The sequence below is a fragment of the Rutidosis leptorrhynchoides genome, chromosome 4 (assembly GCF_046630445.1).
Source record: "Rutidosis leptorrhynchoides isolate AG116_Rl617_1_P2 chromosome 4, CSIRO_AGI_Rlap_v1, whole genome shotgun sequence".
Lineage (NCBI taxonomy): Eukaryota > Viridiplantae > Streptophyta > Magnoliopsida > Asterales > Asteraceae > Rutidosis > Rutidosis leptorrhynchoides.
Window position 1 is genome coordinate 96173155 of NC_092336.1, and position 17004 is coordinate 96190158.

Below are 17004 nucleotides of genomic sequence, written 5' to 3' on the forward strand. Positions count from 1 at the left end.
AAAACGTAATAAAATAGTATGGATTTTTTTTGTACAAAACCAATTGCTATTTTTAACACATCAAATTTTAAGACTTTATTTATTTCGAGCCCAGTTCACATGGGCCTTATCCAGTCCAACTTTGCTAAAATCCTTCTAAAATATGGATCAAACTGATCACCTTCGATCTCTTTTTCGAATAAACACCTCGCAACAAGTACATGTCTTGTGATTTAAACGAGGGAAATAAACCCGCTTCGCTGCGGGATGGTTTCGGTCGGTTAACGATTGGTGATTTTGATCGGTTAGCGGTCGGTTAATTGGACGTTTAAACAATAACGGAATGTAAAAAGAAGTGAAAAAAATGTTGTAAAGAAAAGGAAGCGATCGTGCGCTTTGCTAAAAAGATAGTCCGTATTTTACACTGTCCGACCAAAAAAAAAAAAAAGAAGGTAAATTTGTGAAGAAATTGGATAAACTATAACTTTTGATAAATACTTATAATTGCTTTGTTTAAAAATACATGAGTACACCTTATTTCAATTTTGTTGACAATCATCGTAATTCATGTTTTATACTCCGTACTACGTATCTAATTTAATTCATTTAAATAGTATTTAACCATATACGGAGTACTATTTAACCATTTGAGAAGTTTGTGAGGACATGTACACATTAGATAATTTTGTAATACGGAGTATACTATTATATGTATACTATTATATGTATATGTATATGTATTTACTTCCTCGTGAACACGCGTAGATATCTTATTATCTTTTAAGATCAAGTACTCCGTAAAATCTTACACCAAATTTTGTAGGATTTAGATAGATTCGAGATATACCCGAAACTAGTAGCGGAAGCGGATAGGATCGACGTTTAGATCACCGGTCGGGAAAACGATCACCAAAGGAAGACTTTCAAGTTTCACATCCTAAGTTCCTTCGACGGTTTGCAATGTTTCACTTGAACAAATATACCAACAATCTCTCTTTTCTTATTGTATGTTTTTCTCTTGTTAATTGAGTGTTAAAAAAACTTGCCCTGGTTCTTAGTTATAGATGCACTTATGTATCCAACCATTTCCAACTATATCCTACTACTCCCAAACTTTATGAATTGTTATATGAATTATGAATTGTGCCTTTTTTTGTCAGCAACTCCCATTCATAATTGTTAGGGTGCAAACCAAAGTCCTACATCGGTCATGGGACAAAACAAATGTATGTATATAAGTCTAAGGGAAAGTTCCTTGTTGACACCTATTTCCTTATGAGGTAAAGCTTAGTGTGTCAGCACAAATACTAGAAGTATCTAGCTAAAAGTGGGGGAATGTTGTTGATTGATGTTTACCCTCGGGAAATAATCCCTGCAGACCCGGATCACAGATATAGAAATCTGTGGGGTGGCTTAATCAATCTTTATCCGCTGAGCGTTGAACTACTAGCCGGATGACTTCTAGTGAGAGAAAATACTATGTGAGAGAGAAAGGTGAAATCTCTGGTCATAAATTATCAGAGTGTCTGAATGTGTAAAATGACGACCCAATGGGTCTATTTATAGTGATAGATCCACCGGAGTGCTCGGGGACACGTGTCAGATGATGTTGCATTCTGTTATTCGTGATCCGATATTTACGTTAGATGTGACGCTCTCCGTTCAGGGCTTAAGCGTTAGGCGGCCTTCAGGGCTTACACATGACGGAGGCAGCCTGCACAGCGGAGAACGCTGGACGGACAGTTTCACAAAACTGTTGTTCTCAGTGTTCTTGATGCTAATTTCATGCAAATATTATGCCTTTATGCATGTATTCGATAGGATACACCATTATCCCTCTATCACCAATTAGTTTTAGCGAAGGATGGACTCTTGGGCATATATTGCAGGACATTGTGTTTGGGCTATACGATCCTTACAAGTGGTATCAAGAGCTTCAAGGTTACGAGGTCGGGCACGATGGCGAATTGAAAGCAAGTGTTTTCGATATGGTTGATGAATCGGTTCTTTCATCAGGGTTATTAAAACGACGGGCTTAAGGATTTGTCTTGCAACATGTATCGAATCTAGAAGACTCAGTTGGTCGCGATGAACTCATGGATATGTCTGTATCCGGGAGAGTTGATCACACAAGATTCGGGTATCGGTTCTTGGAAGTTATTTTGTAATCGGGACGCTGAGTGCATCATGATGGTGATTTTTTCGCGAAGGGTTACGGAGTCAGAGGTCTGTTCGATGGGTTCGTTGCGGAGAGATTTTTCGTGAGATCCGGATGTCGGATCTGAGTTCTCGTTCTTTGCTATCCGTGCGAAAGAATGATTGAACTTTCAAATTCGGAGTTCCAGGAGCTGTTGTAGTAGAAAATTCGTAACGGGTTCGTTAACTGTTGGATCGACTTGATTTTTTTTGTATGGATAATAGACTTACTGATCTATACGTGGTAAAAATTTGAGGCTGATCTGACCGTTGGATCTTGAGATATGATTTTTTCAAATCTGGGAAGTTTTCAGGATAAAGTTTTTCGGGTTTGATGGCGCGGGCGTGAGATGGTTTTGTCTCGGAAACTTCGAGCGATACAAGCTATGTTTTTGAAGATGTGGGTTTGTTATGGAAGCTCAGGAGGGTATTCTTCTCTCGGTGTAGAGCGGTTGCTGTAACGAACAAGATGCATCGGGTTGAAAGTCGATAGTGGGAGTATCGAGGAAGTTTGGTTCTTGCGGAGTTTGGAAACGGGATGACCAATGGAGTTTGGTTGATATTCCAGGGTTTATGGAATACGTGGGCGGATTAGAGTTCCTAGTCACTAAAAAAAAAAAAAAAAAAAAAAAATTTTGATTGTCGAAGGTTGTCGGATAGAACGCGTTCGACGGTTGCTCGGGTTTGGTTGATGTTTCAACAAAAGGAGCGGTTTTCTTCGAGGGTGATCAATTAGGAGTCTTTAGGTGATGGATAGGGGCGGATAATCTTGTAAGTCCCGGAACTTGAGCTTTCTATGATCGTTGAGGGTGTTAGAAACTCGGTGTGAGTTTGGTAACCGACGGAAGTTATCGAGCTAGTGGGAGTTAGTCAACTAGTAGAGTGGTGGAGATAATTATGCGACGTTGTTCTCCAATGTTCTCAAGATTAGTGTGATGATTTCGGGTAACACTAGGGCTTCGAGTACTTGTTTTACTCTCCGATGGCAAAGTAATTTGCGACTGACTGGTGGTACGAACCAAGTTTCTTCTCGAGTAGCCGCGATTTTATTTCTTACTCGTACAGTGGGAGCGTGCTTGGAATGAGAAGATAGGTTTGTGAAATTCATAGCTATGAGGAGGTCAGTGTACCAGCGAGAAAGCGGAAAGTTGAAAATGTAGTAGACTTCGAGGTTGTGACTGCGTTCTCACTGGAGCCTTGATGAAGAGTCTACGAGGGCATCTGTTGGATTTTCTGATTGCTGGGAAGGAAAATCATAGATAGACTGTGAAATCCTGTACGAGGGTGATCGTTGACATGTGGATTCAGGATTGGACGTGTCTAGATCGATGTGTAAGGCGTTGTTGTCTCATGGAAGAATCCTATAATTGAAGAGTCGCATACTTCAATTGGTCTTCTAGTGTAAGAAGATGATCTTCGTGTTAGAAGATGGTGGCGTAGAAACCGAGATGGCCCAAGCCAGTAACTAAGAGATTGGATTATCACTCAGCGGTGTTTTTTGGTGTCGAAAGACTTCATTTGCTCGTGGGTTAACGAGTGAAATGCGGCGTGATTCGGGTGTCTCACCCGGCGGTATCAAAAGGAGTTGGTAATCGGCTAGTCTAGAGTTATTGTGGGTGTTTAAACATGGATTGACAGGTGTATGGATTTTCGGTTGAAGATCGGTATTGGGTTTGTTTAAACTTTCCTTCAAGTGGGAGATTGTTGGATGTGAAGAAAATTAAAACAAGTAACATTATTACATGTGAATAGTTGTCACATTTGGTGACAAAATGTCACCATTGGTGACATGATATACCAAACGTAAAAAGGAAACAAATTATACTTGTAGTCAAACGTGAAGTGGTATGTTACCAAGTGAAAATAATGTTCGAAGCAATTTGGAGTTGAAGGAATATAATGTCATGTTTGGTGACATATCCTCAGCATATGTTAGGATGGACTTGTCCACCAAGTCATTGAATCGTATTCTTTATTTAATTTTCACTATAAATATATCCCTAATGTAACCTGTACCTGCGTGCACAAATATAATAAAGAAAGATCTCTGGTTTGCGCCCGTGGAGTAAACCCTTCTCCATGTTTTGGAGTTGGGATATAAACACTTTAAATTCTTGTGTCGTTTTATGCATTAATTTATCGTTCTTATGCTTTATTTATTCGTTTATCGTTTGTGAGTTTGGTGATTGGTTTAAATCACATGTCTTGTTGGGTCCCAAATTCCTAACAAGTGGTATCAGAGCGCAATGAGCGCACCCCGATCGCACGCAGCGACGTGGCGCACCCTCGATGAGACCAAACGATGAGTGGACCCAGCTATCGTTCGAGGGGACCCTGGCACGATGAGTTGATCCTGGATGACGCCGCCTGGATCCGGACTATCGTTGGAGGGGAGGCCCAGATGGACTTGGGTTTGAGGGGAGGTTTGTTAGGGTGCAAACCAAAGTCCCACATCGGTCATGGGACAAAACAAATGTATGTATATAAGTCTAAGGGAAAGTCCCTCTATCACCAATTGGTTTTAGAAAAGGATGGATTCTTGAGCTTATATTGCAGGACACTGTGTTTGGGCTATACGATCCTTATAATAATATATAAACATGTAGTGGCAATGAGATGTCAAAAATGATCAACAACTATCAACCACTCCCACTCAAATTAAATTATTTGTGGGTGACATCAATTAATTTCTAACATCTCCCACTCGCACACAAACAATTTTGATATACTCATATATCTTGAAAAACATACCGTGTAGTACGCAAACCATTCATACTGGAAACTAGGCTGTGCGACCGGCATACTCTGAGAGCACAAGTGCTATACATCTGTTAGGAATATATAGCGTCTCAAAACAAAATGACAAGAGTAGATTTAGTATGCAGTATCTTAGATCATTAATCACATTAATAACTCACATAATCTCAGTTTTGCTCATAAAACTATATTGTATTCCCAATAATCATTTATCACTAAGACTTGTCACTAAGACATGATAATTGGCCGGCCGGTGAATACAAATCTATGCGAACTTCAAATGATCTTCCTTCTTCTTAGAATCCTTTGGCCTTAACTCGACTTGCTTTTCTAAGAACGTCCCGCCAGGTCGAATCGCTCATAACCCTTAAGCAACGCCTTAAAATAGCAAACATCAAACTAAGCCTCAAGAGACAAGAAAAAATCATAAGGATATTAATTGAGGTTACTAATACCTCGAGGGACTCACATAACATAGAAGTAGAGATCTTTTCTTCTATTTCCCTTATTGGTCGTTTTGATCACATGTGGTATGAATCACATGCTGCAACATTTCTCCTTTTCCAATGGAGGTATGTCTTTAAATCAATGTTGCACAGATGATAGTTTAAACATACTCAATGTTCAAACTCGAGTTTACTATCTACTCATAAAAACATGTCTTTCTCACAAGAACTCACATCTGAATATATAAGACAGATAATGTGAAACTTAAATAATTCACATATTGTTGTAAGCGTTACAACTGTAGCATCAAATATTTTAAGTTTGTGCTCAATTGTCACTCAGACAATATACTTAAAATGCGCTATTTCACCAGTCACTACTAAAGTGACGAAGCTGATCACCCATGTGAGTGGGCTGATCTCTAATCTGTCCGACATACTTTTCTCACAATAATACTTTGTATATAAGATTTGACAAACACATTGTCATGGATATCAAACACTAAATATGTTGGAAAAAATAAAAACTCAATACAATCTCAAAATCTACGCAACCCCTGAGACGTGACATGTCACATAAACATATCTCTCTAGGCATGGATTTCTCAAATGATTTGCAACCATTTCATTTGTAGATATATACTACATATTTACTAAAACTCTTGCAACCATGTCTCTAAGTAATGATGCATTTTACAACTATGTGCTTGACTTACAATGGACCTTGGAATGAACTACAAAGTACTTAACTATTTGAGTAAACTATTACTCAATCGTTAACTTTGTTATAAACTCCAAGTTTCTCAAAAGATTGGTTAAGCTACACAGCTTATTGAACCTTAGTTAAAAATTAGCCTCCATTGTAAACAAGGCTTCATATGACAAATTCTTGTTACTCCATGAGATAACAACCTAGTCAATATGTGTACAGCCTTTTGATTTCAAATCATTTTCATTAAAGCATAATAAGATAACATTACTACTTAGATACCTTAGTATCATTTTCATGGATTTTCAATTGTTTTCCATCCTAAATGGAAATTAATCAACTTTGTACATTGCATAACGTACAAAGGATTTCCAACCTTATTCGGATAAACAACAAACTTCATTTGCTCATTTCATATTGGATTCTAAGGACAAAAAAAAAATGCTCAATATTCACCATAAGATTCTCTGTGAGATTATTTAACACGTTCAAGGATCTTGTTAATATAAGCTCTTGTGAAAGAGATATTAACTTCCTTGAACAATCTCTTGAAATTCTAATTTCAAGAATACATGAAAATTCTCTCACAATAACATTCTTCTTATTTATTCAAGCCACAAAAATATCATCAACGTATAATGATAAAATAAACATTTAGACCTTTTAGTACATACTTATGATCCTTATTGATCATAATGAAATCATTCGATGTGATTACATTGTGAAAGTACATATATCATTTTCTCAAAGACTGTTTGAGGCCATAGATTAATTCAAAAAAAATCTACAAACCATATGTTTGTGGCCATTGTTGAAGATATATACACATTGATTTGTTGCTACAGTTCTTCATTGAGAAGTTAAGACTATTTACAATGATATAATGTAATTCACGGTCTATTGTTTGTCATTATGGCTAGAATCAGCCTAACTTGGTGAAATTATAACAAGATACGAGGTTCTCACAAAGTAAACTTTTCTTGTTGGTTGTAGCCTTCTGCCATATGTTGACCTATGTATCTCCAGGATGCTTCAATTCTTATTCCATTATTTTTGATCCATTTGTCATTTAGATGTCATGTTAGAGCTTCTCTTATTCAATCTCATATCGAATAGGGTTTATAACGACAACTTCTTTGTCGTAATTGAGATTTTTTTGAAACTAATTCTTGGTATCTCATAAGCTCCCACTCAAATCAGAATTATTCTCATTCGCAATAGTTTGAGGAATTGTGCATAGATAAACAAATTCTTTTAATAATATTTCTCAAATTTCTCCCACTCGAATGAGATCATTATGTGGCATTAAATAAAGACGAATCTTTTGTTTGTATCTACAGATTTTTGGAAACTCGTTTTCAAGAACGTTATTTTTCAAGTTTTAAATTGAATTAGACTCCCACTGACGTGTTCACGTATGAACATATAACCTCTTGATTGTTAACGTACTCGGTGAAAACAAATTTTCACCTCTTGAACCTATTTTCCAAAATTTATTTTATAAATTTAATATATACGTTTCACAATTTTAATGTCTTATGATATTGTAATTGTCATAATCTTTCCATAACTTATATGGTGTGGAAGTTACTAATTTTCAAAGACGTTCAATTAGGTACAAATGTGAGATTTCACATTATCTCATCATCGCCCTAACCAATTCGAGGAGCGTTTATTGTAACTTTCTAAAACATCGTTTTGTTGTGGAGTTAATGGAATAAAGAAATGACTTTTGAATACTTTTAGCATCACGTAGTGCTATGAACTAATCAGAAGATATTCACTTTCTCGATTGCACCTATATACGGAGTATATGTTTTTTTTAATAATTTTTCCCTTAAGTTAATTTTCAACAAAATTCACATAATTTTGAAATTTAATCCAACGCTTTGGATTTTCGAGAAATCAACTAACACGAGAAAATTATTAACAATATGTCCTTTGTCTTTCTCTAACATTCATAAGACCACATAATTCTAATGAGTCAAGTGCAATGGACCAAAAAATTTAGTTTGCTTTCTAAATGATTTTTCGTAGCTTTTTCCTTGGCAATGCTTATAAGTGCACAATTTCACTTTATCACTATCTAGCGAGTAAAAACATGGTAGACTAAGCTAGAAGTATTGTTAGTCAATATGACTAAACTAGCATGACGTACTTACTTCATTCAAACATATTGAAGTTGTAAGTGAGGAATTTTCATTTAGTTATCACTTAGATAACGATAAAATCATTTAGAATAAAACTAATATTAAATAAGCTTGTTCTTAAAGAGAACTCAACCGCATTTTGTGAAATCAATAATTAAAATCAATATCACATAGATATTAAGTTTTGATGAACAATCATGTAAGGATCCAAATTCGATCATTATCCAAGACTAACTTGTATGAACCGATATTTTCAACTCCGTCTAAAGTGTCGTCTCCCACATATCTCCACTTCACTTGAGAATTGGAACTCATCAAAATTCTACAAGCTTTAATGCAATTTCCAAACCTATAGTTCACGGAGGACAAGATTTGATATGGAAAGTATATATGTAAACACAGTTTTCTTACCATACTAACCATATACAATCAAAATAAAGCTTTGTATTTTCATTATAATTAAAGTGTAACGTTATATGCCTCAACCATTGAGAAAAGATTTTTATCGTCATATATTAACTTATGATGACGACGCATATTTAACGATAGTAACTCACTAAAGTTAAATATTACTCGATAACAAATAATTCGTTAAATGTTCTTTGTTTTAAGTGAAGTACGCTTCACACTCCCACTTAATTAGGAATTTATTTTCTTTTCTCATATACATTTCTTAAATATGGTAAGAGCATTTTGAGCCTCTTGCTCTTCCAAATGCATTGGGTATTCATGCTTCCCATTTTTCAAAAATTGTTTATTTTTAACATAAAATCCTCGTTAAGTTAAACAACGTTGTTGAATATGAAAACCATGATAGAACACAAAGTTCAAATGAGAGTTTTAAATTGAACCAATGTTCAATACATAGACAATTATACAAGAATAATTAATATCCATCTATTTATACAAAACACTTTGTCAATAATAAAATGATGCCAAATAATAGTTCACGGTAGGTCGTGAAGAAAAAGTTCACTATGTTCCCAATTATCGTCCACAAAGCCTACCATGAAACTACAGTTAACATAATCAATCATGCAAAGTTATCTAATTATAGCACATATGCTAATTTCATAAAGGTTCTAATTTCACTAAGAAATTACTTTTAAACGTAAAGAAAGTTTAATTATTACACTTAGTAATGATTCATTTGTACAATATTTCACTAAGAAATATATCATAAATTTGGTCTTTTATGAACTTTTCTTTCTTTTCCTCAATATTTCTATAACAAATATAGAATTACAAAAGAATTATATTACATCGGATACATAACCTCACTTCATGTTAAAACAAAAATAACATGAATCGATTTGGAAAATAAACAAACCAAATAGTGGAAATGTATATTTATACCAACAAATGGTTAATATATTCAATATTTCACATAGAAATATCTATTCCAAACTATAGAAGGTCTAATATTTACTTTCAATCGAAATGAATGTTTATCATGATTATTACTAAAATAATTAATTGTTAAGATCACAATTTCATTAGTTTAACAGAAAGAAATTTATAATCATTACAAAAATGATTAATCAAGTTTTGTCCTCAATACAAAACATTCTTTAATATAATATCTATATCTATATAACTTATATAGAAGAAAGACAACCGTTATAACAATTATCACAAAGATAATTTTAATGGACCAAACATAAATCTTTGAACTATTCCAAATTCGTTAAAAGACTCAACTCAAATACACATTAATTATTACTTAATTAATTATTACATAAATAATTGTAAAGAGTCACAGAATGACATTAATGTATATTTATTTTGAATCATATTAGATTGATTCTAATGTAACTAATACATTGATGGGGTATTAATTTATATTTAATATCAATATGAATGAGAGTTACAAAAAAAAAAACTCAAAAAGATTAACACATACTCCATATATCATTTGTAATTTAGTTTACTAATCTACACAAGATAGTACATAATATCATTTTATATAGTCATAGTCACACTAAGTAGAATAGTAATAGTAATAATAATTTGGAGGTACTTTATTACTAGCATGACATGTATTAAATCAAATATAAGGCTATAAAGACAAATGGATTTATGTCAATAAACAATTCCGAAATATTAAAAAACAAATAAGCATGCATTCCCTTTTAATACTCATGATGATGATGATGATGATGATGATGATGATTACTAGGGAAAAAAAAATCATGCATCCATGTTATTTATCTCTTCACACCTCATGTTTTAATCTGTGTACCCTTTTATGCTTTTAGAGCATATATGGACAAAATATCACTTGTGATATATCTATCTATCAAAAGATGTACCGTCTATGTTTGTTTACTAAAAACAACAGATTAAATATGTACCACATATCAACATAGAAAACTGTTATCAAAATTTAACTAACGATATGTTCATTTGATGAATATACAAGAACATAAATATATATATGCAAGTCTAACATCTACCATCCCCTTAATCAAATTAAATCAAGCATATATCATCATTTTATTTTACTTTATAATATTTACGAAACATATATATTGTAGTATTAAAGGTATTATGAGAAAAAAATAGATACAATATATCTATACTACATCGGAACCCATTTAAACATAACAAATCAAATGTCTTTCAAAATTTAATAAACAATGTTATTAATCCCTATTTCTTCAATTTGTTAGATACGTGATGCAAATTCAAGTGAGTATCATATATGATAAAAACAAACTACAACACATGCAACATCAAACTAAAATGAAGAAAAAACTTAGGATTTGACCAGGAACTAAACACGATAGCTCTGATACCAATGTAGGATTTAGATAGATTCGAGACATACCCGAAACTAGTAGAGGAAGCGGATAGGATCGACGTTTAAATCACCGATCGAGAAAACGATCACCAAAGGAAGGCTTTCAAGTTTCACGGCTTAAGTTCCTTCGACGGTTTGCAATGTTCCACTTGAACAAATATACCCACAATCTCTCTTTTCTTATTGTATGTTTTTCTCTTGTTAATTGAGTGTTAAAAAAACTTGCCCTGGTTCTTAGTTATAGATGCACTTATGTATCCAACCATTTTCAACTATATCCCACTACTCCCAAACTTTATGAATTATTATATGAATTATGAATTGTGCCTTTTTTGTCAGCAACTCCCATTCATAATATATAAACATGTAGTGGCAATGCGATGTCAAAAATGATCAACAACTATCAACCACTCCCACTCAAATTAAATTATTTGTGAGTGACATCAATTAATTTCTAACAAATTCTCTATACACTATCACTTTCATTTCCATTGGTAACTCATCTCTCTCATCTCTAATTTTCAATTAACTCAAAAGTACCATTACTACCTAACACTCACTTCAAATTCTCATTCTCAAATCTTTAACTACAAACAACACATTATAATTCTTACCACCACCGTCATTACCAGTTCATAAACACCAGTGTCACCACCAAACACCGTCGCCAACTCTATTGTCACCATCATTACCATCGCCACATAACCACCACTACGAACTGGTTTTACGAAATGTGTCATGGAAGCGAGTTCTAATGGTGCCTGAAGGTTCATGGTGGTGGTAGACGGAGGTCGTGGTGGTGGACGGAATTGAAGGTGATGGTTGACGGACTTTGATGGTGATGGCGGAAGGAGGACGGAGATGGTAGCAGCAGTAGGACGTCGTTGGTGGTAGGTCGTTGATGGCGGCGGCGGCATGGTGCTGCTGTGGTAGGGTGATTGTGGCTGGAGGTATAATGGTGTTGGTGGAGAAGGCACATTGGTGGTGGTAGTAGGTAGTGTAGTTGTGTTGGAAAAATGTTATTAGTAAAAAAAGTAGTTAAAATGACGTAAACGCCCCCTGTGAACAGTGAAATGTCTCATGACAGTTAGTATAGGTTATAATAATTATAATATAATGAAGATGTGGAGTTGGAATTGGAGAATAGATCAACGACTGTGCCTGCGAAACAAAGTGAAGTTGCTCAAAACACAGGTACGCCTAGAAATTTCAGAGTCATTTTTCGAAATTGCATTGTAATTATATAAAATCGTAAACAAAATTTTTTTTCACACCGCAGCGAAGCGCGGTCCACTTTACTAGTTATGTTTAAATCTGGTATTAAAATTGGTTAGTTAATTTCATGTGACTAGCACATAACTGAAACTAACGGCGAGGTTTAACAGATGTTAAGGTAGGAACTAATTTGGAACGTATTTTGATATTTAAAGATGATTATTGCAGTTTTGTGAGCACATGAACGATTTGACAAATATACATAAACATAGGGATGTTTTGGTTAATTTTGTCTGATTAGGCCACTCCCTATCGTAACTAAACTATTCATCCTCTTAACCTTCCACATCAGCGCCACATCAACACCAATATCCTATAACTAACCCATAACTAAACACTCCATATCATGGCTAAAACAATACTCCTCTTAATATACAACGTACAAGCAATAAAGCATCAAGTACAACAATAAAAAGTCACCGGGACCCACAATTCCTATAACTAACTAAACACATCCGTTAAATTCATGGTGAGTGCGGGTAATTAATGCGGGTAACTAAGCCGTGCCTATGGTTCATTACGGGTAACTACGGGTAATGAGCGGGTAATGACGGATAACTAACCCATAGGGAGTGGTCTTAGTAATAAACAATGGGCGGATGTTGTTAAAGACAAGTGTCGACATATGTTGGCCGGCTCCACCCCACATATATGAACCCAAATATATATATATATATATATATATATATATATATATATATATATATATATATATATATATATATATATATATATATATATGAATATGAATATGAATATGAATATGAATATATGAAAGTACACCAATACAAGTATAAAAGCATGCTAGTAGGTGAAGCGAACGGAGGATATTCAATGACGTGGCTCCATCTCAACTCTTAGTTTTACCAACCCTTCTCAACGTTAAACAAAGTAGCTGGTATAGTAATATTAATTGTACAACAGCGCCGTATCATATAAGGTCATCACGTCATCATAAACAAAATTATACCAAATATAACTTCCTTAGGTAGGTAGTCACACGATTGAACAAAATTGAAAATTTGATACAAACAACAGATCAACATAAAATTACGTACACATTATAGATATCGAGTTAAATTAACAGAATACCCACAAAAACTAATCCTATAAACTTTACTCATTTTATAACGGTGGTCATGATATATTTACTATTATTTCATAACTTCGTAATGATCATCAAATTAAATCTGTTAATTTTTTTTTAAAGGTTAATTAAATGATAATTTTTACAAAATTGTTCCAACTTTACAATTTAAAATCGAATATTTTGCAACAAAAAGAACGGGCTAGAGAAATGAGCTTTGCATGTGATCAACTTAAACTTGTCATAAACAAACACAATCTTCTTGTGACGATATTGGTTTTTTCACAAACTATTTGTATTTAGTTTAAGAAAATGATAACCATAGCTTAAATTTAAAGCATTAATTTCGTGGTATAATTTTCACCAAGAATTAGAATGTAAGTGTTGACCCTTTAAATGTCAAATAAATTTTTTATTCAAATATAAAAATAATATTAATATGCCCTATTATTTTTAGTTTAAATTTGTTAGTTGTTAACCTCAAAATTTAGGCTTTTTTTATCACCTGCCCGCAATTCTACCTACCCATTGTGGTTGATGACTGGTGGTTGCTAAATATAAATGTAGTTTTGCTTATTTAAACATACATCTAAGTTTAAACATCCTGTTACTTCATTTTCTCTGCCTTTTGATTTCTCTAATACAAAACAGTAACAATTATCTTCTATTCCATTTCATTTCATTTTTATGTTATACTACGTAACAATTTTATATTTTATATTAATTAATAATAATCTTTTTATTTTGTTTTGTGTAGTGGGCACAGAAATGGTGATTCTTGATGATATTTCTTTTCCTCCACAAATCACAACAACCAAGCCTCTTTCTTTGCTTGGACATGGTAATTTCATTTTACTATTCGTAATTAATAATAAACGGCTAAACAAACAAGTTTTCCGTGACTATTCGAGAAGGGGGTAACTAACTTTAGTTGGATGTACGCAATCTAACCGAGTTATCTTGTGACTATTTCCGACCCTCTTTTCTGACGGACTTAAGATATGGTGTTAGTGACCAAAGAGCTAATGGCTCAGCGGTATCAAGGTTACTCTTACAACCTTGAGGTGTCACCATCTCCGGCACCAACTACATAGATGGTTAAATTCAATAATTTGTTAATTTTGACTTGTTTTAAATTTTATGTTGGTCGAAACAGGTATTACCGACATCGAGATACATTTTTTGCAAATTAAGTTCACCGCCATCGGAGTTTATATTGATCCCGAGATCGTGACTCATTTGCAGAAATGGAAAGGAAAATCTGGAACCGAGTTAGCCGAAGATGACGAGTTCTTTGATTCTGTTATTTCGGGTACATACTTTTTAACTATGATACTATTTTTTATAATGATATAATAATTAATGATTGTGAATGTATTTAAATAATGTAGCACCCGTTGATAAATACTTGAGAATTGTGGTGATCAAAGAGATTAAGGGATCACAATACGGAGTACAACTTGAGAGTTCGGTTAGGGACCGATTGGCAGCCGAAGATATGTATGAAGAGGAAGAAGAAATAGCACTTGAACAAATCGTTGAGTTTTTTCAATCGATATACTTAAAAAAGGATTCGGTACTTACATTTAGCTTTCCTGCTACGCCCAACATTGTTGAGGTAAATTATGTACTCGAATGATTATATAAAGATATGGTATTCGATAGGTACATAAAGTATAACACGACTTCATATTATAAGGGACGAAACTACCTTTTGTTGAACGAGATCACTTGATCCCAAGATAATCTAGTGGTTAAGTCTTTTGTTGGGTGTTAATTCTTTGTATATATGTAAAAAGATCTGTTTGATAGGTTATGTTGGAGTTTTTTTATTGTTCTCTTTGGCTGTATCTGTGAGCCTTAGAGTTTGGTGTTTGGCTATTATGCCTTGGTGTTCATTTATAAAAGTTGCTTTCCGAAAAAAGTCTTTTGTTGGTCAACGATCACTGTATAACTCGATTGACTGCGTACATGTGAAAAAAATACTCTTCCGTGTAGTTTGAATAAGGAAAATTTTATCTGTTTATCTTACACTTGAAAAAGATTATACGGAGTAATATTTTCACCTTTCTAGGATTTGAAATAGATGTTAATGTCATACGTTGTTTATGTAAATGAGCAGATCGGGTTTTCGAGTGATGGAAAAGAAGAAGCAAAGACGATGAAAGTGGAGAATGCGAATGTGGTAAATATGATAATGAAATGGTACTTGGGTGGCACCACGGCTTACTCTCCTTCAACCATTTCATCTTTGGCGAATACTTTCGCTTTGGAGTTGTCTAAATGAATTTGATCCATTGTTCTTTGCGTGTTTCCGAATATGTATGTTTGTCTAAACAAGTTTGAATAATAATCCTGTTTGTAGCCAAATTTGGTTTTGATGCTTTAGATTGTTTTGTTGGTGTAGGATGTTAATTTTTTAGTTGTAGTATGTTCGTTTTGCGGTTTTCTTATTGTAGTTGATGTGCGGTGTTAGATAGTTATAGCGTGTTCTTACTCTCTAGGTTCGAGCCTTTTCAATAACATCTTGTATCTTTTAATTGAGTTTGTTTTCTTTTGAAAAACGATCTCAATAATCATCTTCTTAAACTCAAGTCGATCAGATATATACCCTTCAACGATAGTCCAACCATATATAGTAGTGCCACAAACTCGGCTCTCATTCTTACTTGACCCATATCAAGGAGATTGTCAATATAAAGCGCTCTAAAATTGACTGATCCCTAGCGCCATTGCATAGCAACGCTGCACTGCACCATCCATATGTGGTTATAATTGTTGGGTAATTTTGGTTATAGATTTGGTCCAAGTTGCAGTCCATTTGAGTGATTAATTGGCCCAACAGGGTAGCCTAGTTTGACTTGGTCCAAGGAGCACTTAAAGAAGTAGATTGAGGAATAAAAGCATGTGGGCAGAAGACTTGGTCATTAGGCTTAGTCATTACACCATTTGGAGTGGTAAGTGTCGTTTCTTATTCGTGTTTTTTGCTTTTTGCACTTTTTTTTTGCTACAAGGACATATTTCTTTTTTGGGTGGAGTAGTGGTGGTGTTGATTTTTGATTTTGGTTAGGAGTATTGTGATGATCAGTTAAAATATAAGTGGGTAAGTATTAAAAAGGGAGACAAATAATATTTTAAATAATAAAAAAATAATAAAACCAAAGAAACGCACGTTTCTTCAAACGTTGGAATCGAACGGGAGCCTATGAAATGCCTGGAAGAAACGCACCACTAGGCCACAATGTGGTGTTTCTTTCCCCCCACATCGACACAATCTGACGTTTCTTTGCACCGATACTGAAGCGACCCGTCCTAATTCACCTGGACGAAGTCTTCAACATTTGGTCCAATTGCGAGGTACTGACCTCTATATGCCATGAATGACTCCATGTAATATCTTTAAATTGAGCAACTGCACAGCGGAAGATTTCTTTCATACCTGAGAATAAACATGCTTAAAACTGTCAACCGAAAGGTTGGTGAGTTCATAGGTTTATCATAAACAATAAAACTCATAATTTTGATAGACCACAAGATTTAAATGTGCATGGTACAAATGGGTCCGTATCATATACCCACCTGTAATGTACATGCGATATCTT

The 17004-nt window shown here is 34.2% G+C and overlaps 1 protein-coding gene across 1 annotated transcript; it reads left to right on the plus strand.

Annotated features, from left to right (window-relative positions):
* Positions 1-14038: 14038 nt before the first annotated feature.
* On the plus strand, positions 14039-15763 carry LOC139843962 (chalcone isomerase-like protein 2). The gene is made up of 5 exons (XM_071834149.1): positions 14039-14052; positions 14160-14243; positions 14559-14714; positions 14794-15020; positions 15525-15763. Coding segments are annotated over exons 1-5 (633 nt in total). The 5' UTR covers positions 14039-14051; the 3' UTR covers positions 15690-15763.
* Positions 15764-17004: the final 1241 nt, after the last annotated feature.